General features: G+C 39.2%; 1 protein-coding gene across 2 annotated transcripts in view; it reads right to left on the bottom strand.

The window, feature by feature from the left end:
* Positions 1–23,617, bottom strand: part of LOC124868259 (girdin-like) — a 32,743-nt gene that overhangs the window by 5,307 nt on the left and 3,819 nt on the right. Inside the window, exons 4-27 of one of the 2 annotated variants that reach the window (XM_047365286.1) lie at positions 22,783–22,888; positions 21,089–21,158; positions 20,701–20,759; positions 20,528–20,611; positions 20,305–20,445; positions 18,072–18,259; positions 15,416–15,497; positions 14,280–14,438; positions 13,932–14,078; positions 13,439–13,583; positions 11,797–12,414; positions 11,501–11,706; positions 11,202–11,396; positions 9,206–9,327; positions 8,977–9,115; positions 8,501–8,674; positions 6,218–6,379; positions 5,816–6,093; positions 4,591–4,734; positions 4,065–4,251; positions 3,763–3,908; positions 2,168–2,260; positions 1,252–1,451; positions 627–707 (exon numbers count right to left, since the gene is read on the bottom strand). In XM_047365286.1, coding sequence (XP_047221242.1) covers positions 627–707; positions 1,252–1,451; positions 2,168–2,260; positions 3,763–3,908; positions 4,065–4,251; positions 4,591–4,734; positions 5,816–6,093; positions 6,218–6,379; positions 8,501–8,674; positions 8,977–9,115; positions 9,206–9,327; positions 11,202–11,396; positions 11,501–11,706; positions 11,797–12,414; positions 13,439–13,583; positions 13,932–14,078; positions 14,280–14,438; positions 15,416–15,497; positions 18,072–18,259; positions 20,305–20,445; positions 20,528–20,611; positions 20,701–20,759; positions 21,089–21,158; positions 22,783–22,888 — 3,926 coding nt within the window. The remainder of the gene's footprint in view (positions 1–626; positions 708–1,251; positions 1,452–2,167; positions 2,261–3,762; positions 3,909–4,064; positions 4,252–4,590; positions 4,735–5,815; positions 6,094–6,217; positions 6,380–8,500; positions 8,675–8,976; positions 9,116–9,205; positions 9,328–11,201; positions 11,397–11,500; positions 11,707–11,796; positions 12,415–13,438; positions 13,584–13,931; positions 14,079–14,279; positions 14,439–15,415; positions 15,498–18,071; positions 18,260–20,304; positions 20,446–20,527; positions 20,612–20,700; positions 20,760–21,088; positions 21,159–22,782; positions 22,889–23,617) is intronic. The other variant, XM_047365287.1, reaches the window with a different exon arrangement.

Below are 23,617 nucleotides of genomic sequence, written 5' to 3'. Positions count from 1 at the left end.
TGATTTGTTGCTCAGGCTGTATGTTTAGGGTTGTTGTCCCACTGGAAGCCTTTTGCAGATGGGACATATTCTCCATCCTTTTCTGAAATAACCCTGCTTTAAATTTGTCCACAACTCCACAATGAACCTGTCTGCTGTGTTCCTTGGTTCTCATTATCCAATTTGTTTACTAATGTTCTCCAACAAACATCTGAGGTCTTCAGTAGAACAGCTGGATTTATACTGAGATTAAATTACACACAAGTGAACTCTGTTTACTAATTCTATTACTTCCAAAGTAAGTTGAATGCACATTTTTTAGGGACAAGCCAATGAAGATCACTGAATGCAAATGCACTCCACACTTTTCAGTGTTATTTCAAATAAAACCTTGAAAACCTTGTATCTTCCTCCTCATGGTTATTTACTACTTTGTGCTAGTTGAACATATAAAATCACAATAAAATACATTGTCAGGAGAAGAAAATGTGAGAAAGTTCAAGTAGTAGGAATACTTTTGCAAGGCACTTTGTGTAATCAAGCACATGATGACATTATAATATAACGCAAAGGAACTACTGCTATAAAAGCGAAGTCAGAGACATAAGTCAAAATGAGAGCAGGCGGCGGACAACGGTTTTCCTTACACAGAGAACGACGGAAGATGGACTTGACTTTGTCTCTGTCCTTCAGCCTGTTCTTTAAACGGGGAAACTTTTTCAGAGGGGCTTTTTAAAGCAAAAGTGTGACCGAATGAGACAAATACACATGGTGACAGGAGGGGAGGGAAACACAAAGGCAAACAGGATCCAAAGGTTGGTAGAAGGAGGGAATAAATGAATATAAACAAGAAAAAGACACAAGGAAGACACTTAGGATTCTTGAAGAAAGTTCACACATGTAATCCATCAGGAATAATGAGTCTTATTCCAGGACATGGCATGCAACACTGGCTTGATTTAACATTATGGCAACACTTAACAAACACTTGTGTGAGGTTTTAGAGCCTTGTTAACAAAGAGACCTCAGCTGATTCATGCTTTAATGTAGTCGTGCATATTTAAAGCAATAACAAACAATGTTTATTTCTGTCAAGTGCAAACTGCGTCAAGGCTCAAAACAAAGAAGCAAATCCAAGAATAGTTCACAAAGATTTACTATCTACTACCAATCAGCTTCTGGAAGTTCGACGTTTTAACGGTGAAGATAAAACTGTTGCTGCCTCTGACAATCCCTGGTCTGATCTGGTGAATTTCAGACCGACATACTCACTGCTGCTACGTTGCTGTGAGATGAAGTCGCCGGCTGAAGTGGAGGCCGAGCCTCCAGATCCATCGGAGCTAATGAAGGAGCCATTGTCGTGGGAGCAAAGCTGCGGTTCTGCCGCAGCTACGTGTGTGGTTTCAGGTTCGTTCTCACGGCTGCTGGATTTCATCAGCTTCTTTAGCTTTAGGGCTATCCAGTTACCGCGTCTATGAGCACACATATTGTAAATGATAAGCATCCTATATGTAACACAGGAGGGAAGACAGGCTGGAAAGCTTGATAAATGGAAAGCTTGGTGAACAGAAATCAGTACTTGGGATATTGCTGTTTGCAATATGCAATGATGATATCTACTGTAATTCATCCATGTTTATCTCACTCTTCTCTTTGTTTCCCATCATCACATTTTCCTAACTCCTTTTTTCAGCTTCAGTATTTGTTTTAACTTAAAATCAATATCCAGTTTGTGCATCAAGGGACTCTACGTCCATTAAGGAACCTGTCGGCCAAATAGACTATTTACAAGCGGAGTGTTAATGTATCTCTCTTGAATGCAGTTCCATATACTGTGCAGCTCTGGAATCATGGCGAGCAAACATTCAAAACTCAACTGGAATTCTTTGGGTAAAATTAAATCTGAGGATTAATTATAACAGCACAAATCAAACATTCCTTTCGGTGACTCTTAAGAATTTCTATCCTGCTCTGCAGATCTTAGTACTATATATTTATATATATTTTAGTCTTCTGGCCATCTTTTTGGTTTTTCCATTCTGCAACTTTACCTTTCCGTTTTGATATTAATTTGCAAACTTAAAAGGCAACTTCACACATTTAGCAAACACATGTATCTCACAAGGCCAGCTGGACCGTGAAAGCTGCTTCATACACTCAGCATGTGTCACTACCAGAGGCGGCTTACCTGCGAGGAGGTGAGGGGTCATAAAACCTATACTGGTCCATTATCTTCTCCTCCAGCTTCTCTTTCTGCCTTCTCAAATCATTGAGCTTGTCACTGAACAGACATATGAGAGGCAATCAGTAAGACATTATTTATTATGGTAATATTTCAATTTTCATAATTCACTCTTCTCTTATATGAAACTATTACTCCTAATTCATTCCATATTTCTCCTTTGCAATAAGAAGATAACATTTTAATTGCCTAACTATTCATTCGAAACTGCCCTTTCATATTGTGGTTTCATTTATGTTAAAATATTTCAAATTAACTGAAATTTTAGTGTTTATTGTCTGGAGTATAGATCCCTTAAGATGTAAAGAACTCACACACTAACTAGAAACTGATTATTAAAAGGTTTTTAGGGAATTGTCAAAAAGCATTGCTCTGAGGTGATTTAATCAGAAAAATATTATTGTAACTCCTACAATAAATGTTGTGTCAATCACTGAGCTTGAATGTGTTAGTTTTATGACCCATGCACAGTGTAAATTTGGTCAAATACATCAACTAGAGGTTAACAATAGATTGAGGCATTTATATACATATATAAGGCCCTGTAGAATAACTGTTAAGCCTAGTATAAATGTAAAGAAAATAAATCCATCGTTTATTGCAAAAGCACAATCTTACACCGATCTTCTGAAACCCAAGCTTTAATTCAAGAACAATTAATCAACGGAAAAAAATACATGTTTAGAAATAATTAATAAAAAAAAATAAAATCACCTATATGCCACAAATATTGGCATGAAGGCTGCTCGATGTTAGGAAAACCTGCAGTTATTTGTGATATTGATATTGCGTACAGTTATGCTGCGGTAATGATAAACATGTGCATCATATGGAGCCCTAATTGTCAGCTCCAACAATCCTTATAAAATATAATTAACAAAATATCTTCTAAAAGATAATTTAAAAAAAAGACACCAACCCCAGACAGCTACGTCGAGGACTATAGCCTTTGAATATAGGTCGCACACTTTACCCTGCGCTACCGCCGTGCCCCAAAATATTTCTTGAGGTTACATTTTAATTATCAAAGTGTATAGAAACCTTTTTTTCAGTAACCCAAGTTTTGTGGTATAAAATATATGTGGTATAAATTTAACGTGACGCAGTTGCCATTTCTCTTAGCTTCTCTTAGCTCTTAGCTTTCTCTTAGCTTAGAACATGACATTCAGGTAAGACAGGTGTGTGTTGCTCTTCATAAGTCAGGTTATGGACAAAAGAGAAGGGATTACAGGGAGGAAAGAGAAATAAGTGTTATAGGAGAAGATCAAGTGAGGTCTTTCTTGGTAACGAGGACTGTTCAAAATATTAACAGTTGGATTACCACTAATTGTGGCACCAGTGATTATGTTCCAAACAATTATTTGTTAATATTCTGAATAAAGGTACTCAAATTAAAGTGAGTGTTTTTCTAAAATGTTCAGTATGAGTATATGCTACTGGAATAAATTCTGTTTAAGCCTTTTTACCTATGGACCAATAACTCTGTGGGGAACCTGTACTATTATTAAAATGTTTTTGTTTAAGTCTTTTGTGGTGCTTACATATACTGTCGCTCCTCAACATGAAACAGATCCTTGCTTTCCATATTCTGCTCCAACAAGGTTCGGTTCTGCAGCATTAGGGTCTCGATTTGACTGATCAGATGGCGATTTTCTTCTTCAAGGTTCCTTTTCAGCTGACTCAGCAACTATTACAAATGGACAAATACTTAGCTCACTGACATCGAGTTATGCAAACAAAAGTTGGCCAATTCAAAGCAATATAATTGTCATAGAAACAAATACTTGTCAAAGTAGAATTTAAAGCTCGTAGCAGACCATGCAAAGATCATGCTTGTCCATACCTCACACTGGTTAGTGAGTTTTGTGGAGGAGATGTCCAGCTCCTGGTACTCCTTTTTGAGTTTGGAGAAGTCGGCCTCCAGCCAGGTGTGCTTTAGGTTGGCCTCGTTCAGCTGGCTCTTGAGCAGCTTGTGATCTGCTGTAAGTGCTTCATTGTCGCTGAGAAGCTGGTTGTATGTTCGGTTGAGCCTTTAAATAAATGGTAAATGGACAGAACTTATTTAGCGCTTTTCCAGTCATACAGACCGCTCAAAGCGTTTTACACTAGAGCCACATTCACCCAATCGCACTCACTAACGCTCACGCATTCATACACCGATACGCAGATCAGTAGGCAACTTGAGGTTAAGTGCCTTGCCCAGGGGCACATTGACATATGGCAGGAGGAAGCTGTAATCGAACCCGCAACCTTCTGATGGCAAAACAACTACTCTTCCTACTGAGCCACAGTCACCTCATAAAGAAACACAGTGGGATGGTTGTGGGGTGGATGCCCCGGCGTTTGTGTGTGTACTCTTGTTTTCTTACCTGTCCTTCTCATCTCGAAGCCTGCAACATTCAGCTGCTGTTGTTTGATGCTTTTCTTTCTCCAGAGAGATCCTCATCTGCTCCTCCTTCAAGGTTTTCTCTAGGTCCTCCAGCTTAGCTCTCTGTTGCAGCAGGTTGTTATACCTAAAGAGATCACCAGAGGTTCAACACATAAATACACACCAAGCGACTTTGTAGAGGACCATAAACTGTCTTAGACTTAACCTGCTTGCAAAAATATAGTGCCTTGCAAAACTTTTCATACTCCTTGTATTTTGTCACATTACAACCATGGAGATTAGTGTATTTTAAGAAAATGATACATTGTTAAAAAAAAATGTGGCATGCATATATATTCAGCCCCTTTGCTCTGGTACCCCTAAATTAAATCCAGTGAAACCAGCTGCATTCAAAAGTTGCCTATTTAGAAAATAGAGTCCACTTACATGTAACTAAATCTCAGTATAAATGGAACGGTTCTGTGTAGGCCTCAGAGGTTTGTTAGATAACATTTGTGAACAAACAGCATCATGACGATCAAGGAACACAGCAGACAGGTCAGGGAGGAAGTTATGGAGAAGTTTAAAGCAATATCCCAAGCTTTGAACATGTCAAAGAGCACTGTTGAATCTATTATCTGAAAATAAAAAGCATTAGACCCTAGGTGGTGTGACCCTATGCATACAGCCAGAGCTACAACTGACTGATTCAGGTATTACAATGGTCCAGTCAAAGTCCAGGCCTACATCCAACTGAGAATCTGTGGGAAGCTGATGTTCACAAATGATCTCCATTCAATTTGATTGAACTTTAACTAGTTGGGAAAAGAAAATGGACCAAAATCTCTAGTCTGTTTAGATGTGCAGAGCTGGTAGAAAAATAGCTGTAAAGACTTGCAGATTTAGTTGTAGCAAATGATGGTTCAACATCAGATTGACTCAGGGGGCTGGATATAAATGCACACCCACCTTCAGATTTATTATTTAAATTGAGAACCTTGTTCGTTTTCCGTTCTAGATTTTCACTACTAGATAATGGACCAGTAAACAATTTTATTGGAATATATGTGGTGGATTAGGTTCACCACATATAATTCCAATAAGATGCTTTGAAGTTCAAGGTTGTAACCTCACTGAAGGTAAAAGTAATTCACAGAGTGGGAATACAGTTGTAATGCTCTATATTTCTACTGTAAAAGAACCTGTCAGTCTCATGTCCCTCTGACCTGTCCTGTAAAGTGCGATTCTCCAACTCCAGTGTGCGGTGGACGTTTTTCAGACAGGCATGTTTACCCATCAGAGCCTCATACTCCATGGCTTGTCGCTCATGCAGCACTGTCAGCCGCTCGTGATCTCGCAGAAGCTGCTCATGAGCACCACGCAGCTCTTCTCGCTCCTGTACAGCGCTGTCCCGCTCACTTTCTATCCCGGACTGTTGCTGCTGCAGATGAGCGTTCTGGGCCATGAGGGAGGCACTCTGTGAATTTAGTGTAGACTTCTCCACCTGCAGAGGGGAAACCATTAAGTTAATGCAGCATAAATGGCTTGTGTGGTGTTACTGGCATGAAATGATGGTTAGCAGCGGGTGTTATAATGATTTTATTATCTAAGGAGTACTGAGGTGGGACCTGGAGGTTAGCATTGTGTGTCTGCAGGGCTGTGTTGCTCTCTTGCAGAGAGGCAGCCTGCCTCTGAAGGGCGAGGACTTGAGCCTGCTGGCTGTCAGACTGACACTCCAGCTGTTTCAGTTGGACCTGCGCAGCCTGGCGTTCAGCCTCTAGAGTCGCATTCTTCAAAAGAAACAGAAGGCAAAGACAATTATTCTTCAAGCATACTAACAGATTTACAGGACCCTCTACAATTATTAGCACTTCTGGTTAAGATATGTACAATAAGTTAAGCTGTTATTGTTGCAGAATAATCTCAAAGCAGAAAAAAGTTTGAAAAATCCAGCCTTTAATTTGAGTACATTTTTTCAGTGTTGACAAGTTTCACACACACAAAAAGGTTTTCCAAAAACCTGTAACTATAATTATTGACCCTCTAATAGTTCATATAACCTAACTGTAGCAGAGTTTGCATTATTTTTCATTTTTATATTATTATTATTATTCCTGTTATTATTATTATTATTATTATTATTTTATTTTATTATTTAGTTTCCCTGGGGTATAAATATGATGTCACATTGAGGTCAGTTTCTCTTGGCCACTCTTCAAAAGACAATAGGCCTCTTTTTATTCAAGTAAGGCAGATGTGTTATTATCTTTATAAACAAAGCCATAATAAAGGTTTAAAACAACTGAAACTGTGACAAACAAGCCTGGAAGAGAGTCCACGTTTATCTAGCTATGACACACCCCTTGACACTGAAAATATGACCACACAGCTGGCATTGCTTCTCTGCTTTAGTCAAACACCACACAATCCTGTGCTGTATCACTATCAGTCCCATAACCAAACAAATACCACAAGGTCAACCCCTCGGCTCACCCTCCCGAAACACGAAGACAAATGGCAACAATAAATAAATAAATATTGGTTATTAATCTCGTCCAGTTTTAGTTATGGGGCTGATATATGTTATAAAATGACTAACATCGGTCGATACTGATGCCGATATGGCGTGTATCACAAATACATGCTACAATGCTAGGAATAAAGCCTATTCTGTCCTACCATCACAAAGGTAAACATGTTGAGTTCATTTGACTCTACTGAGACTGGAATCATTTGGTGAGGCTAAGATTGAGCTTTTCAAAAACAAAGTCTTCAAGTGGGTCTGCTGTGAAACAAATGATGAATATGTGAAAAAAAACAAAAGCTTTTGCTCATAGTTAAGCATGGTGAAGGATCTGTGATGCTGTGGGCATTTCCCTTCCAAAGGCCCTGTTAAAAAAAGTTGTAGTGCATGAACCCTCAAAAACACTGGGGAATTCAAATAGAAAATTTCGTGGTCTCTGCCAGGATACTGAAAATGAGTCATTATTGTGTCTTTCGGCATTATTATGATCCAAAACATACGGCCAAGTCAACACAGAAATGCTATAGCAAACCTGTGGAGTGAGCTGAAGAGAAGAGAACATAAGATAGGTCCCAGGATTCTGGACAATCTAAGAGGATTGTGCATAAAGGAATGGTCAAAGATCCCTCTCTCTGAATACTTCAACCTTGTGAAATGTTACAAGAGAAAACTAAGCATCATCCTATTGGCAAAAAGGGGGTTATACAAAGTATTAACAACAGCGGTGCCAATAAATGTGGCAGTGGTGATATTATTGAAAACAGCTTTTTTATACGCAATGTTTTAATCTCACTAAATACATATACTCACATTACAAGATCGGATATTTTCTGCATTTTCCAGCATAACAATATGCTACTGAAAAAAAGATGGATTAATTTAAAGGCGTTTTACCAGATGTGCCAATAATAGTGGAGGTTGCTGTAGCTAATAGATAACTTGGGTTCTGTTTTCAAAACCAAATCATCAAAAAATGCTGCTGGAATCAGGTTAATCGTCATATATTCACTTTAGCCAGGTTTAGTTATGTAGTCTATTGCATATTTCAACTCCGTTAAATCTAATTCAGCACAAAAAAAAAAAACTGGTTGAGTGTAATCTGATTAAATCCAACATTATCCAATTTCAGTGAAGTGCTGCCATCCATCCTTTTTTCAATCCTGCTTTGACCTATTTATGGCTGTGGTGGGTGGAAACCTATCACAGTGGGGCCATTGCTCTTCCTAAACATGCATGGATCAATTTCTAATAACAGAGAGGAGAACTCTTGTTTGACTGTAAAAGACCTCTGGCAGAATCACATTCAGGGAGGGCAGCCGTCTGCCTCGGTAACCTTTAACAACACTGCATCATTTACCCCATTGATCGACAGAAACAACCTACTTACATTTCTCTCGACCTCAATGAGGCGGTCTTGAAGCCTCAACAGCTCCCTGGTAGCCTCCTGGCTTTCACGCAGACACTCGGTCATGGTCTTGTTGGGCTGTACTGGAGGGCTAGAACTTGATGCGGTCCACTCTTCCTCCTGCTGCTGCTGCATGGCCTCATAGCTCAGCTTCACCTGTTAGATCGAGAAGTGTAATCCTTACACAGATATTATTAACCGGCTAATTCACTAGAATGCATTCTGACTATAGTGTATATGTGTAGTGTAGTTATGTTACCATTTTGATTTAAAAAATTGTAGGCAGTTAGGGGCTGGACTAGATGATGCCACTGCTTCCTTCTGGTCCCTCACGAACAACTTTTGGTTTTGTTTTACGGACTATTTTGCTGGCCAATTTTGTTGTTTGTTATCATGAAAATTTTATTGTTTAAAAATAAATAAATAATTAAAGATCTGAACCTTTTGACATGACTTACAGTCTTCAGGTCCTGCCAAAGCCGCTGCGTTAGAACGGAGGATTCCTGCAGATGAGCCTCTAGAGCAACCATCTTGTCATCTTTAATTTGCAGGGACTTCTTCAGGGATGACTCCAGCTCCGATTCTAGAATTTTGATCCTATCTCAGGAAAATAGAATAAAATAAAGTGTTTGAACATAAAAAACATCTTTTAAGATTAAGATATTCGTCTAAGTAGTTTGCATGCACCTGCTGTCTGGTGCTTCTAGCTGTGTGCTTTCCTGTTTAAGGACTTTCATCTCCAGCTCATGGGACAGCTTCTCCAGGTCATTGTCTCTCTGCTGAGTCTTCAGCTTCTCACTTACTAGCTCCTGTAGATGGACAGTATTTTAACTGACTCTGCTTTGAGAAAGAATTCATACTTCCTGAACTCGTTTACATCGTGTCACATTGTACACACAAACATCTGTGTATTTTACTTGGATCTGGCAGACCAACACAACATAGTGCTTATTTGTAACTTAGACGGAAAATGATACACAGTTTTCAACACTTTATACAATAAATATGTGAAAAGTGAGGTGTGCATTTGTATTTAACCCTCCTGGCTCAATAGTTTGTAGAACCATCTGTTGCTGCAGTAATTGCAGGTGTATGCACTACGCATAAGATTTCTCCCCATTCTTGTTCTCAAAATACTTCCAGATCATGAAAGAGAGAAAGCATCAGTTTTTGAGTCTTGCTACAGATTCTCAGTTGGATTTAGGCAAGGACATTGGCTGGTCCATTAAAATACATGAATATGCTTTGATGCAAACCATTTCATTGTGGTTCTGGCTGTTCGTATGTTTAGAGTTGCCCTGCTAGACAGGTGAACCTCCCACCCAGTCCCAAGTGTTTTGTAGCCTCTAACAGGTTTTCTTTCAGGACGGCTATGCATTTAGCTCCATTTATCTATCCCTGAACTCTGAACATTTATTCTGTCCCCATTGAAGAAAAGCATCCCCACAGCATCATGCTACCGCCACCATGTTTCACTGTGTATACAGGATGATGTTCGATGTTAGTTTTCTGCCACACATAGCCTTTTTACATGTAAACCACCAAATACATGTTTGCTGCACGAGTTTTGGCAGACTAGAAACAGGACTTTTTGTGGCTTTTTTTAAACAATAGATTTGTGGAGTACGTGGCTTACGGTTGTCCTGTCAAGAGATTCTGTTACTTGAGCTGTTGATCTCTGCAAGACTTCTAGAGTTACTATTAGACCCTTGCCTTGCTTCTTTAATTATTATTCTTTTATCTCTGCCTCTCCTTTTAGGGTGACAGTGTTAATGTGGTAGGTTTGTGCCATACTGCTGTGTTTTAATGATGCATTGAACAGTGCTCTGTGAGATATTCAAAGCTTGGGGCTAGGCTGGTTCTTTACATAGGCTGCCTGGGGCCCCAACTACTCCAATGGGCGCTGCTGTGACAACTAAAAATATAAACAATCCCAATCCTGCGTCCTGCTCATTCTGAAGGAACTTTCCACTGCTGTCAATCAAATGCAATAAAACGTGAAATTGAGCCTACCTACCAATCCAATGTAAATAGGTAAAAAACTGTTTAACTTAATTAGTTAATGTTAAATGAATATTGAGCTAAATAAGGTTTGCAGGAAGGTTTTGTTCTTGTTACACGCTAAAGTTAGCATTTGCCAGCATTTTAGAACTTCTAAAAGAGTTGCTTTACTCATTTAACAGCAGAAATGGAAGCTACGAATCAAAGGCTTTGCTTTAAACTTCTCCACATCTTTCTTCCTGTCCTGTCTGTTGTTTTTCTTGATTTTCATGATGTTGTTTGTTCATGAATGTTCTCTAACAAACCCATTAGGCCTTCACAGAGCAACTTCATATATACTGAGATTAAACTCCCCCCGGATTGTCTCTATTTACTATTTTGATATATTCTAAAGGCATTTAGGGGTGTCAGAGTAAAGGGTGCTGAATACAAATGCATGCCACACTTTTTAAAACTTCCATTAGTAAAAAAAGTTAAAACCATGTCATTCCCCACTTCACTTGGCAGTATTGTATGTTGGTTCATCACATGAAATTCCAATACAATTCATTAAAGCCTGAAGTGGAAAAGGTTTAAAGTGCATGAATAGTTTATAGCAGTAGTTAAATATTCACATCCAGATTTGTTTGGGTTTCCGTGTTAGTTTATTGTAGTTAGGATGTCTAACACCAAACTACCTCACCTCTCTGAGGGTGGCCAGGGTCTTCTGGTCGATAGCAGCTTGTTTGGTCAGCTCTCTGTTTTCTCTTTCCAAGCTTTTGACTCTCTCAGAGGTTTCTCTCAACCCCTCCATCTCCTTCACTAGTAGACGCATTTCTCTTTCCAAACTTGCCATGCAGACGTTACGGCTGTCTAAGTTGGCTTCCTGAATTTCCGCCTGGAAAATATTAAAATAGCAACCATTCCCACAGCAGGAAACAGTTTTTTTATAGATCTTTCTGGCCTTGGTTTAATAACTTAAATAAGAACTATGATTTCTACCTGCTGTCGGAGTCTTCGGTTTTCTTTCTCTAGTTGCCTTTTGTCTCTCTCCAGCATGGTGGTTTCATGCTCCAGGTTCTGTTTCCCAGTTTCTAGCTGCTCTAGGCGCCTTAATGAGATCCGAAGTTCTTCAAGGGATGCCTGCAGCGTCTGGTTCTCTGATTCCAGCTCTTGAACCTCAGCCTCCAAACGTTGAGCTTTACGCTCTCAAAAGGTGGAATAAGATAAAAAAAAACTGTAAACAATTATGCTTTGACTTGTTACATGGTTACATAAAGTGATGTTACTAGACTTACCGGTGCTGTAAAGAGAAGTCTGTAGCTGCTGATTAAGCGTATCTAGACCCCTGCATTTAACCTCCAGTCGCTGCGTGTGCTTGCTAGTATAAGGGGAACGTGTTGGCAGACTTGCGCAAATGTTATCATGTTGTGGGCTTTTGCTCGGTGAATCTAGGGAGCATGGCCCAACAAAACAATGGAGCTGATTGTGATTATTTTCTAAGATTTCCAGACCTGACATCATTTCTTTGTCTTGTTCCTGTAGGTGTCCATTCTCCTGCATTTGACAGTCTGGGTGATCCGCAAGAAGGATCTGAGTTTGGACTCCTTCCAGCTCTTCTGTGATGAGTTGCTGCTGGCAGACTGAATCTCCATTTGGGATCTGCAGTGTTTGAGCATCAGGGTGGTTTTCTGTAGCTGAGCAGGAGGTTGTCTTAACTAAGGATTGCTCTGCTGATGAGGTAAAGTGGTTGCTGCTGCGCACCAAATGGTGGGTGTGTTGGGTTTTCCTGCAGGTGTTATGAGCTGTAGCTCTCAGCTCCTCGATGGTCCTCAGGAGCCTCTGGTTTTCCTTCTCCAGCTTTAAAATTTGACTTTGGGTTCTTTCGCTGACCTCTTCGCTCAATGTCTGCAACCCTTTGAACAAATACACCACAACTTGTAACTGTGGGCACTAAAAAGATGAGTAGTAATGCTTGCCTTTCATTTCATGTCTCAAATTTATGAAGGATTTAGCTTTTTTAAAACTACTTAGATACATGAACTGAAATTGGGCCAGATATATTAAAAAAACTGAATAAATGAGTAATTTAAAGTTTATGTAGAGTAGATGTACAGTAAATAAAACCAGTTGTACTTATTTTATTTATCTGAGAACCAAGACATTCATACTTTTAAATTATATTTTATGACAGAAAATGTAAGAGATTCATAATTTAAACTGATTAAACTGGATTTATAGCTATTATGACAACAGTAATTTCCTTTATCTCAAAGTAAATCATCAGCACTGCATCTACATTTCTGTCAGTGACTTGGAAGGCCTCTTTCTGATATGATTAAAGGCAACATATAAAGAACTATGTTCAGCCATTAAAACAATGTTTACTTATTAACATGTTTTTAATAAAATCGGGTCCATTTAAATAAAAAGATAAAAATTTAGTTTGAGTCGGACTAAAAATTAAAATGTAGCTCTTCTTAGAAGTTAACTTGGTTGTTATTAACGTTAAGTTGATTCATTTTTAATTGGAAGGTAATGGCCTGGTTAAATTCTATGTGCTTAAGCAGAAGGCAACTGGACTTCTTTTGTTTCCTGGGATGTTTCACTTCTTCTTCGGTTCTGTGCTGAAAAGCCTTTTGGATTAGAGGTGAAGCATCTTCAAGAAACAAGACAAGAAGTGCAGTTGCCTTCTACTCACGCACTTAGGATTATTATGTCCTGGATGAAAGAATCTGCACGAGCATATGACCTGGTTAAACATTACAATCCTCAGTACTTATTTTATGACATTGATTTAACTGGGTTTCAAGGTTACTAATGTGTCATTGAAATTATGTCCAGCTGGGGAACCCAATGGAAATAATCCAGACAGGCCCAGTCTCATAACAACATCTGCTCCCTATAACACCCATTGCCATAGACTCCCATTATTCTCACCATGAGAGTTTTCTGTAGTCTTGGAGAGCTGCTCCAGCTCCCAGCCCAAGTGTTGGGACTCTTCCATGCTCCTCCTCTGTGCCAAACACAAAGCCAGGTTCTCCTCCTGAAGCTCCTTAATCTGCTTCACATCTGTTTCCTTCTCCTAAAGTCCAAACAAAGTGCAGTGTTGATGCTACAAGAATCGGGGTGCATGGTGTGAGTAATAGACAAACATTAAACTTAACAGGGCCTCTGTAGAGCAATTTCAGATTTTGGATGTTTTTGAGCTACAGGTCTTTGGTTTTGCTTTGTTCCTGAATAGAGTAACTAGAAAGCAAAAGAAAAAGTGAGCATTTTTCAAAGCCAGTACTTTAAGGGTAGAACATAGTCAAGCTTTACTTGACGTTTTTATAAAATCACCTTACTGTTTTTTGCACACATATCTCTTCCTTTGCAGAGAAAGGGAAGTCTAGAGAGAAGTCTAGCTCATTTTGTCTAAAACATGTCTGACCTGCTCCATGTCATAGACGCGGGCCTTCAGCAGCAGATTGTGCTTCTCCAGCTGGTGGATTTTATCTGTTCGGGACCTCCAGCCTTCCAGCTGATCCTCCAACACCTCTTTGGTCTCTTGGAGGACCCTGTTGTCCTCCTTCAGCTCCTGTGACATGCAGGAGAGAATTCTTCAATTTAATATTTTTACCTAACCTCATAAGCATATTTGCTTTCCTTGAAACTTTAACATTTTCTTAGCAATGAACCATATTTATGCATTTGTGGTGTTAAAGCAATAATTATTCTGTTTCAAGTAAGTGTAAATAAAAGCGAAGTGGATGCTGCAAATGAAAGGATCTTCTTCCACCTCCACTTTGGCTTTGTAGAACTCCATCTTGTGCATCTGCTCCTTGTAGCGCCCGACTTCACTTTCCAGCTTGTCTGCTTTGATGGCTCGCTCTCTCAGGGCGTCAAGCTCGTCCCGGTAGGTCCGGGCAGCACGCGCGTCCGCCTGCAGCTGGTAGTTCTGGTTGAAGGTCACACACATGACTTCTCTTTCAAGGCAGGATTGAACAATTCAAAATAAATGCACATTCTCATTTTCTATCAACTAGAGATCCATTTCATTCAGTAGAATTCAAAATACATCCCTCTTCCTGCAGTTTATAGATGTTGTAAAACACTATAAATATGAAGGGCTCACAGACTGTAACATTCTACCTGACGTTTTTGCATCGGTCTAATAGCTTTAATATTGTTTTGAGGTGGAATCAACATTTTTTAGCCAATAATGTTTGAAGTGAATCGGTACACAATATGCTGCTGTTGAAATAAATCTGTTTTAAAACCACTGGGCATGATTTAACATACAGTATTTTTGTGTTTTTTTGTTTTGTTTGTTTTTCATGCAAGCCAGACCTCTATCCCACTCAACATTTTGTCACATTAAAACCAAAAACTGTTTTAATTGAGATTTTAGGTGACTGATCATCACAAACTAGTGGATAACTGAATCGGTGATATCAATAAGGGCCAAAATCCATTAAATGTTTTTTTAACAAGAGGAGGATTTTATTATCTTTCTTTTTTTATAGTGGCCTATTAGAGGCTATAAATAACCAAATGTGGTGGTGAATGACACTTTGTTTTGAGGTGGGTGAGTAAATACAGACAACAGAGTTTGGCAATGGTTAAATTAGGCAGATGAAACTTTACATGAGGAGGAAAAACATCGTCTTTATCCAGAATAATTTTCATTTTAAAAATCCTAACATGAAAATAAGACCCCGGATGATCACTTTGAATTTTCATTTGCATCTACTGTACATCTATGTTGTGATTTCCCATATAAAAGGCGACAGAGTTTTCTAAGGGTCTCTGAGTGACTTCTCAGTGGTTAAAATGTGCTGTTATTAGATTGCAGGGTATGATGATAAAAACAAGAATCCATGTAAGAGGTAACATGTAATCTGCGGTTCTGCTCTTCACTGATAGATCTCATACCTCCTGCTGAATCCTCTTCAGTTCGGCCTCCATGTTTTCCAGCTCATGTCTGCAGTCGAGTATTTGTTCGCTTTTCTCTTCTCTGTGGTTAAATGTGCAGTGAGCAAACACAGTTAGGTGTGTGGCGTTAGCACCACAGGAAAATTCAAAATGATTAGGTGGTTAGCCACAGACAAGAAGAGGACAAAGATAAACTTGTTATTGTACAGAGAAAATGTTTAACAATGAATATTTTTACATGTATAAACAGAACAGCCTACAAGCAAACCTTTTAAAAAGGGCAAAGAAAATCTGTGCCTGATATCTCTGTTTGATATTGTGTTTGCTTAAAGGCAGCTAAATGTGAATCTGGGTGAATTATCCCACCAACAAGAGAGGATAATATGTAAGAGACAACTGGATGGAGAGAAATGGTGCAACTGAGACCTGGATTGGATCAGGGCTAATGTGCCACTTTGTGTGTGTTGCATCCACTGAAATCCAGAGCAAATGTGGGTCAGAGATAGTGCACTGCAATGAAACCTGCCAAGCAGGCAGCAATGTGGGCCAAACTCCACAGGGCATCTCTTATCCTGCACTATCTCTGCCACTGCCGTTCATTCAATCTCCACCAGCAGCTCCAGAAGAGAAGAGCTGTTACTGTTCACTAATCACTGGCTCAAGAAAGTGAAAAGAAGTCCACATTCCTCTTTTCTAAAGTAAAATAACAGTGTCAAATGATTAAAAATGTTAGAAATATGGCCGGAGATACAATAAATAATGGAGAGAAAATGGATCTGTTTAATTGAAACATGGTAAAAAGATGCTGCTTGCACTGTAGTGGTTGAAATAATTTTTATTTGTTCGCGATTTGCTGAAACAAAAGTCAATATCTTTGTGTTTTGAAGATTGTAACTGGCTTAGCTAATTTTCCAGATCTTTATGTTTGATAAGGCCAAAATAAGCCAATTACCACCACAGGAGCACAGTTTAGATAAAGGTTCCCACCTAATACGCAAACCTCAGCAATTTAATCACATATGTTTGTTACTTTGAATTACAGTTCTACACAAATATTAACCTGAATGATATATAGCTCAATCATGTTTACACAATGTATTCCACATACAGACATATTGTTTTACCTCCTTTACTCTCCTCCTTACTGTTTGTAGGAGCACAGCAAAGAATCGTTAAGCATGTCCTCATCATTAATCCTCGTGGAGTCTTGTTTGTTTAAGTTATTTTAAACGTTTTGCTCTCAATGTAGATGTGAGCAGGTTTAGACGAGTAGGTATTATGTTCTATTTGTTTCTATATTTATTGCTTAAATGGCATGTTCTCTTGTATTTCTCCGTTTAAAGTAGCTAAAGAAAATTGGGCACATTGCAGTCTCTTATATCTATACTCATAGGAAACAGAATGTCCTGGAGTATTGATTGAAAAGTGATTTCAAATATACAGGTACTTCTAAAAAATATTTGAATATTGTGAAAAAGTAAAAAAGTATTTTTGTCACTTATTTCAGAAAGTAAAACTCATTTATTAGATAGGTTCATTACAAATAGAGTGAAATATTCCAGGCCTTTGTTTCTTCTTTTGATGATTATGGCTTACATATAATGAAAACCCAAAATTCAGTGTCTTATAAAATTTGAATATTGCATAAAATCATACAAAAGGGATATTTGAAACAAAAATGTCAGGCTTCTGAAAAGTATGTTTATTTCTTGGTTGAGGCTCATTTTGCATGAGTTACTGCATCAATGCGGCATGGCATGGAGGTGATCAGCCTGAGGTTCTGTGGAGGTGTAATGGAAGTCCTGGTTACTTTTATAGGGGCCTTCAGGTCATCTGCAATGTTGGTGTCTCTCATCTTCCTCTTGACAATCCTCCAGAGTTTCTCTATGGGGTTCAGGTCAGGGGAGTTTGCTGGCCTATCAAGCCCAGCTCAAACCATCAGTGACTGTGGAAACTTCACACTGGACTTCAAGCATTGTGGATTCTGTGCCTCTCTACCTCCAGAATCTGTGACTTTGATTTCCAAACTAAATGCAAACTTTACTTTCATCTGAAAAGAGCACTTTGCACCACTGAGCAACAGTCCGCTTCTTTTTCTCCTTAGCCCAGATAAGACACATGTAGCCCATGTTTAGGATCTGTTTAATTTCTGAGTTTCAGTTTCTAAAATAATTGACAAGAAATATTAAGACTTTTCACAATTTTTTGAGATGTACCTGTATATATGTTATGTGTGTGGGATTATGATGGTCGAGTAAATGACACATTTATTTAAAGCTTTTTATACAATATTACCAGGGGTGTCAACAAATTTGGAGGGTGCTGTAAATTCAACTAAAATAAGCTAATAGAATTGTATTACAACTCCACAACAGGTAAAATATGGTTTGATATAAGAAATAAAACTTAAAAAAACGAACTCAAGACATGCTTGTGTAGTCATCCGAGTCGAAATAGTTTAAAAACTACCTCAAAATATCTTTCTCAATAAGGAATATATTATTTAAAGTGAGTTCCAGTGTTAGCTAGTAAATCAAAATCATTCTCCTCTAAAAGAAAAAGCAGCTCATAATGTTAATTAACTTAATTATCTTTACATATTATTTAATTATATTTAAGTTTATGTCAAAATAACTCTTGTCTCTGTTGTACTCACAGTTCCTGTCTGAGTCGTCTGATCTTTGCCTTGGAGTCAGCCAGCTCCACTGCCAGGTGTTGCTGGGTCCCTGTCTGCTGTTTCTGAGGCTGCTGCTTGCTCGGAGAATAGCTGGCAGACTGCAGGCTGGATGGGCTGCTGAGCAAGCTGACAGCTCCATCCTTTTCCTGCATTAGCTCCACTATAGTCTGCAGAGATGAATGGAAGAGAATGCAAAATGTTACAAAATGGCTGCAGCTCAAATTTCAGCTGGGATATCTGCATCCTTAAGATATGTGAACATGTTGATAAAGAATCTGTCAATTCATGCTCACCTTGTCAATCATATAAAAACTGATGCAGCAATCAGAGATTTGTGGTCAATTTCTGATCTTTGGTTATTGTAAAGATTTGACTTGCCAACACTGATTTTAACCAATTCTGATTTCTCTTTAAGACCTCTTATTAACAGCATTCAGAAGATGTAGTATTGTACTTCCTTCAGTAAGCAGCCATTATTCACATTAAAAGTAGATGCGACGTAGCACTGTATCTGTAGAAAACGCTTTAAAATGATAAGAAGCTGAAATTTTAAAATGTTTTTAAATCATTTTTTTCTTACTCTAATTTTAATTCAACAGATTTCCAAAAGGTCGCCAACATTTTTAAATCCAGCATGTTTTCACGTTATACAATTCAATTCAATTCAATTCAATTCAAAAATACTTTATTAATCCCAAAGGGAAATTAAATGTTGTTATAGCTCATATTATGAGGGTTTCTTCAAAGAGCCGTTGTAGATGCTGATGGCTGTGGGCAGGAAGGATCACCTGTAGCGCTCTGTCTTACAGCAGATCTGAAGAAGCCTCTGACTGAAGACACTCTGTTGTTGTAGGACAGTCTCATGAAGAGGATGCTCGGAGTTCTCCATAATGTTCTTCATTTTATGAAGAATCCGTCTTTCCACAATGATCTCCAGAGGTTCCAGAGGAGTCCCCAGAACAGAGCCAGCCTTTTTTATCAGCTTGTTGAGCTTTTTTAAGTCCCTGGTTCTGATGCTGCTTCCTCAGCAGATGATGGTAGAAGAGATCACACTTTCCACAACAGACTTATAGAAGATATGCAGCATCTTGCTGCAAACACTGAAGGACCTAAGCTTCCCCAAGAAGTACAGTCTGCTCTGTCCCTTCTTGTAGATGGCTTCACAGTTGCATCTCCACTCCAGTCTGTTGTCCAGGTGAACACCGAGGTATTTATACTCCTCCACCACCTCCACTTCTTCTCCCATGATAGAAATAGTGTTTGACTTATTCCTGTTTCTCTTAAAATCTACAATCATCTCCTTTGTTTTAGTCACGTTCAACATGAGATGATTGTTTCCACACCATGCCACAAAGCGGTCCACCACCTTCCTGTACTCAGCTTCTTGTCCATCTCTGATCCACACCACGACTGCAGAATCATCTGAGTATTTCTGCAGATGACAGGAGTCTGTCTTGTACTGGAGGTCTGAGGTGTACAGAGTGAAAAGGAATGGTGAGAGTACAGTCCCCTGTGGTGCTGCTGTGCTGCTGACTACCTGGTTAGACTCACAACCCTTCAGTCTCACAAATTGTGGTCTGTTTGTCAGGTAGTCTTTGATCCAGGAGATTGTTGAGGCCTCCACCTGAGTCTTCTGGAGTTTCTGACAAAGCAAATCAGGTTGGATTGTATTAAATGCACTGGAGAAATCAAAGAACATGATCCTCACAGTGCTGCTGGCTTTGTCCAGATGACAGTGAGTTTGTTGAAGCAGGTGTATGATGGCATCTTCAACTCCAACTCCACAGCGATAAGCAAACTGAAGGGGGTCCTGATGGTTTGATACAGAGGCTGATAGGTCAGAATGGTAAGACAGAGCAACCTTGGTATAATCCATTCAGTCTATCTATCTGCTGAGGTCAGCTCCGGTTCAGTTCAATTCTTTGTCATTTAATGAAACGTCCCAGAGGCGAGTACCCACTACAGTCCTGTGGCAGACAGCTCCTTTTTATACCCCAAAAGGCCGGGAAGGAAACAACCAAAACCTATAAAATGGCAAAGAAGCGAACGTCCAGCTCTGTGTTGTAGCAGCATGAATAGAAAATACATTTTCCTTTCCTTTCCTTTCCTTTTCTGGTCACCAGCCGATTTTCCAGCACATCTTTAAAAACCGGTGTAAAATGTGAGGTGTGGTAGTAACATTTTTAGAAAAAACATGGAGCTAAAGCTGTACCTCCAGATGCTTGTCCCTCTGGTCCAGGACGTGTCGAAGGTGTGTGGCCACGTTTCTCACAACGGTCTCCATCTCCTCTGGGTGAACGCCTCTGGACTCCAGCCACTGCAGATCCAGCACATTCTCCTGACTGTGGGTCAGCTTTTATTTATGAGAAAAACAATCAAAGTAGTGAGAAATTGGAAACTGCACAACAATGCTGGAAGGGTTGAACATCTGATACCTCCTGAATGTGTGCAGCTATTGCAGCTTTTGTATCAAAGTCAAGCATCTGGATCCTCTCGATGTACTCCTCCTTTTTCTCACACTACGAACACATAAGTAAACAGAATTTTCATAAAGTCTTTTGTCATGACACGCAGGACATAAATAATGATGCATCAATAGCTAACTTACCTGAACTGTACATCCTAACAGTAACAGCAGAAGTTTCTTCATTTCTTCCAGACTTTGTTCTGCAGATAGTGGAAAAAATCAGTTATCTGAGCTGGACAGATTGTGTAAAGAGGATTTCTGCTATGGAGTTCCTCTACACTGAGATTTAGCTGGTGGATTTGGGTCAACATTAGCCAAAGTCTTGCCATCACAAGCCAGTGCACTTATTAGATTGATTGTGCAATTGAATAAAATGGTTCGGGTAGAGAAAATATTGACTCTGCTGCATCTAACTGCGTTTGTTGAACATCAGCAAACAAATTACGCATACTGACAGCCCATCCAAGCTCCAAGGGTCCAACAAACTATGGAGATGAGAAATTCTGTGATGTGTCTTTAAGAGGCATACCACAATAGGGAGTCCTGCCAACGAGCAGCACGTCTGGCAAAGGAATCATGATTAATTGTCTCAGATTATCCTGCAGAAAAGAGAAAACAGAGGAGGAGATGGGACCAAGAAGCACTCATTTTGGCTAAAGAGAAATAGGTTAGGAAACTTTAGACCTTTTGCTAAATGCTTCAATAACTATGGGTGTACATGCATTCAGAAACCAATCCAGCTAATGAATATCTATAAAAGCTGGTGTAGCTTCTTTGCAGCAAGGTGTTTCAGTCTACAGGTTGTTGGGTGAACAGCATGTGTAACTGCTGGTGAGGGTAAGTTACGAATGTTAATTGCTTCTCACTCAGGAACAGAAATATACTGTTCATTTATGCAGAACAGTCCATTTGGTGGCAGATAGGTTGAAAAACTCCTGCTTCAGCTTTGAACCCACTACCACCGTCTGACATGAAATCATACTAAACCTTTCCTGTTTTAAGACAGTTAGGGTAACAAAATTATTTCTTTTCAAAGAGAAAGCACTTTCTACATTGATTTTCGTTACATTCTGTATAATTACTTGCAGTAACCTGGTTGTATGAATATGCACACTCCTAAACTAATAGTTTGTTGAACAATCTTTTGATTCAGTTTCAGCATTCAGACTTCTGTATTTCACATCTGATACCAATCACAGTGAATCTGATTAATGTGAAATAAAGAATAACAAAAGACAAGTTTGGCACAAAAGCTGCACAAAATTATACCACTGTGAAACACGCTGGTGGCAGCATCATGCTGTGGGGTTAAAGTTATTCAAATTGAACATTTTAACGGTGAGCTCTGATCCAAAATCTCCAGGTGTGATGAAGAGCTGAGATTAAAAATTACTTAATTCTTCAGCATCCTAGTTCTTCCAAACATACATCCAAATAAACAAAGGAATGGTTTTGCTGGGAGGAAATTAAAGTTTTCGAACGGCCAACTCAGAGTCAAGGACTAAATCTGATGCAAAATCTGCGGGTTCACTTGAAGAAAGCTGCAGACGAGAGATGTCCTCACAATATCATAAATCTGAAGAACTTTGAAGAAGCAACGTGGGCAAATATTACCAACCCAAGATGTGGGATGTTGACACATTCCAATCCAAGAGGATTTAACCTGATTTAAAAAGTGCTTCAATAAAGTAAATGCACAAATATGAAACAAGATTTCTAGACTATTTAATATGTAATATCTTCCCCAAGTAAATGTGTGTTTCAGTGGAATTATACAGGATATATGTCACATGAAAGGCAGAAAAAGGGTGTGGACACTTTTCAGATACACTGTCTTTCTTCTTCAATGGAAACACTTCTTTGGTGATCTTAAAAGATTTAAATCTCAGCTCAGACTGTACTTAAGTACTCTGACAGACAGACAATTCAAGATTTCAGCATCGCTGCATTTGATTGATTCTGAGTCACTACATAGCTCTATCTGCTTGTTTGTCTGACTGTGGCTCCATATACAGCTTTACTTGCAGCTGTGTGGTAACCTTACTTCTGGACCGATTACACAACTGTTATCATGACTGATATTTATGCCACACATCCCCAAAGTACACACAGCAATTCAAAATAGGAATATAATCTGAAACATGTACGGATCCGATTTAGGAAGAGATTACGCGATAACATGTTTTGTACATTTTGTAATATAGATAGGATTTCAAAGCTCACCAGATAATAACTCCTGATTTGCTGGACAAGAACATTCAGGTTCTGGATCCTTTGAACTGAATCTTTGCAGACTTTGTTTACACCCTGAGGTGGAGCTGAGGGATTTCTGAAAATAGGAAAGCATGAAACAGACATTTTAAGTGACATATCTGCTATTTCCAAACAGATAAAACACAATACATGCTGGCAAGGATTCTAGGCTCAGAATCTTCCATGAAAACATGACTAACGTCACCATTCATTCCTAACTTTAGCTTGTGTGACATCATCCCTCAAGACTGGGATGGTTTTGAGCCAAATAGTCGGGTTTCATTATACTTCTTGCTTGCTGCATCCCAACTGTGGACAACTGGACTTAGTGTAATGGAGCCTGCGGTTGAGTTGACAAAGTGTGAACATCTGCAGTCATCTTGCAATGTGCAAAACAGGGCTGCCTGCCTTCCTTGCCACATATTTTGTCCACTATCTGGACTCTTGTCTTCCTTCTGCGTCCCACTGCCACACTAAACAGCAGGTCTTAATCCCAAAAGGTCTTCCAATCCTAGGGATTATTCCGCCTCCTCCCCTTCTTTTCATGCAGTATTGTTTTTACATCTGAAGCTGTGTGACCATGAGGGGGATGAATGGGATGAATGCTGGCAAGTTATCCACAAGTGCAGTGTGAGGTCATCAGTTGCTCCTCTTCCTTTGCAGCACCTAACATTCAGAGAGGACTCTGGTTTTACTCTCTGAAGTGTCACTGTGCCTAGACATGAAAGGTACACTTGAACAACATCAGTTAGGGCTTTTAATAAAGGATAAGGGGAAAGCTGCTAGAACAGAAGGTGAGCAAATC

Source organism: Girardinichthys multiradiatus, chromosome 5 (assembly GCF_021462225.1).
Source record: "Girardinichthys multiradiatus isolate DD_20200921_A chromosome 5, DD_fGirMul_XY1, whole genome shotgun sequence".
Lineage (NCBI taxonomy): Eukaryota > Metazoa > Chordata > Actinopteri > Cyprinodontiformes > Goodeidae > Girardinichthys > Girardinichthys multiradiatus.
This window is presented reverse-complemented; position numbering and strand designations above follow the sequence as displayed.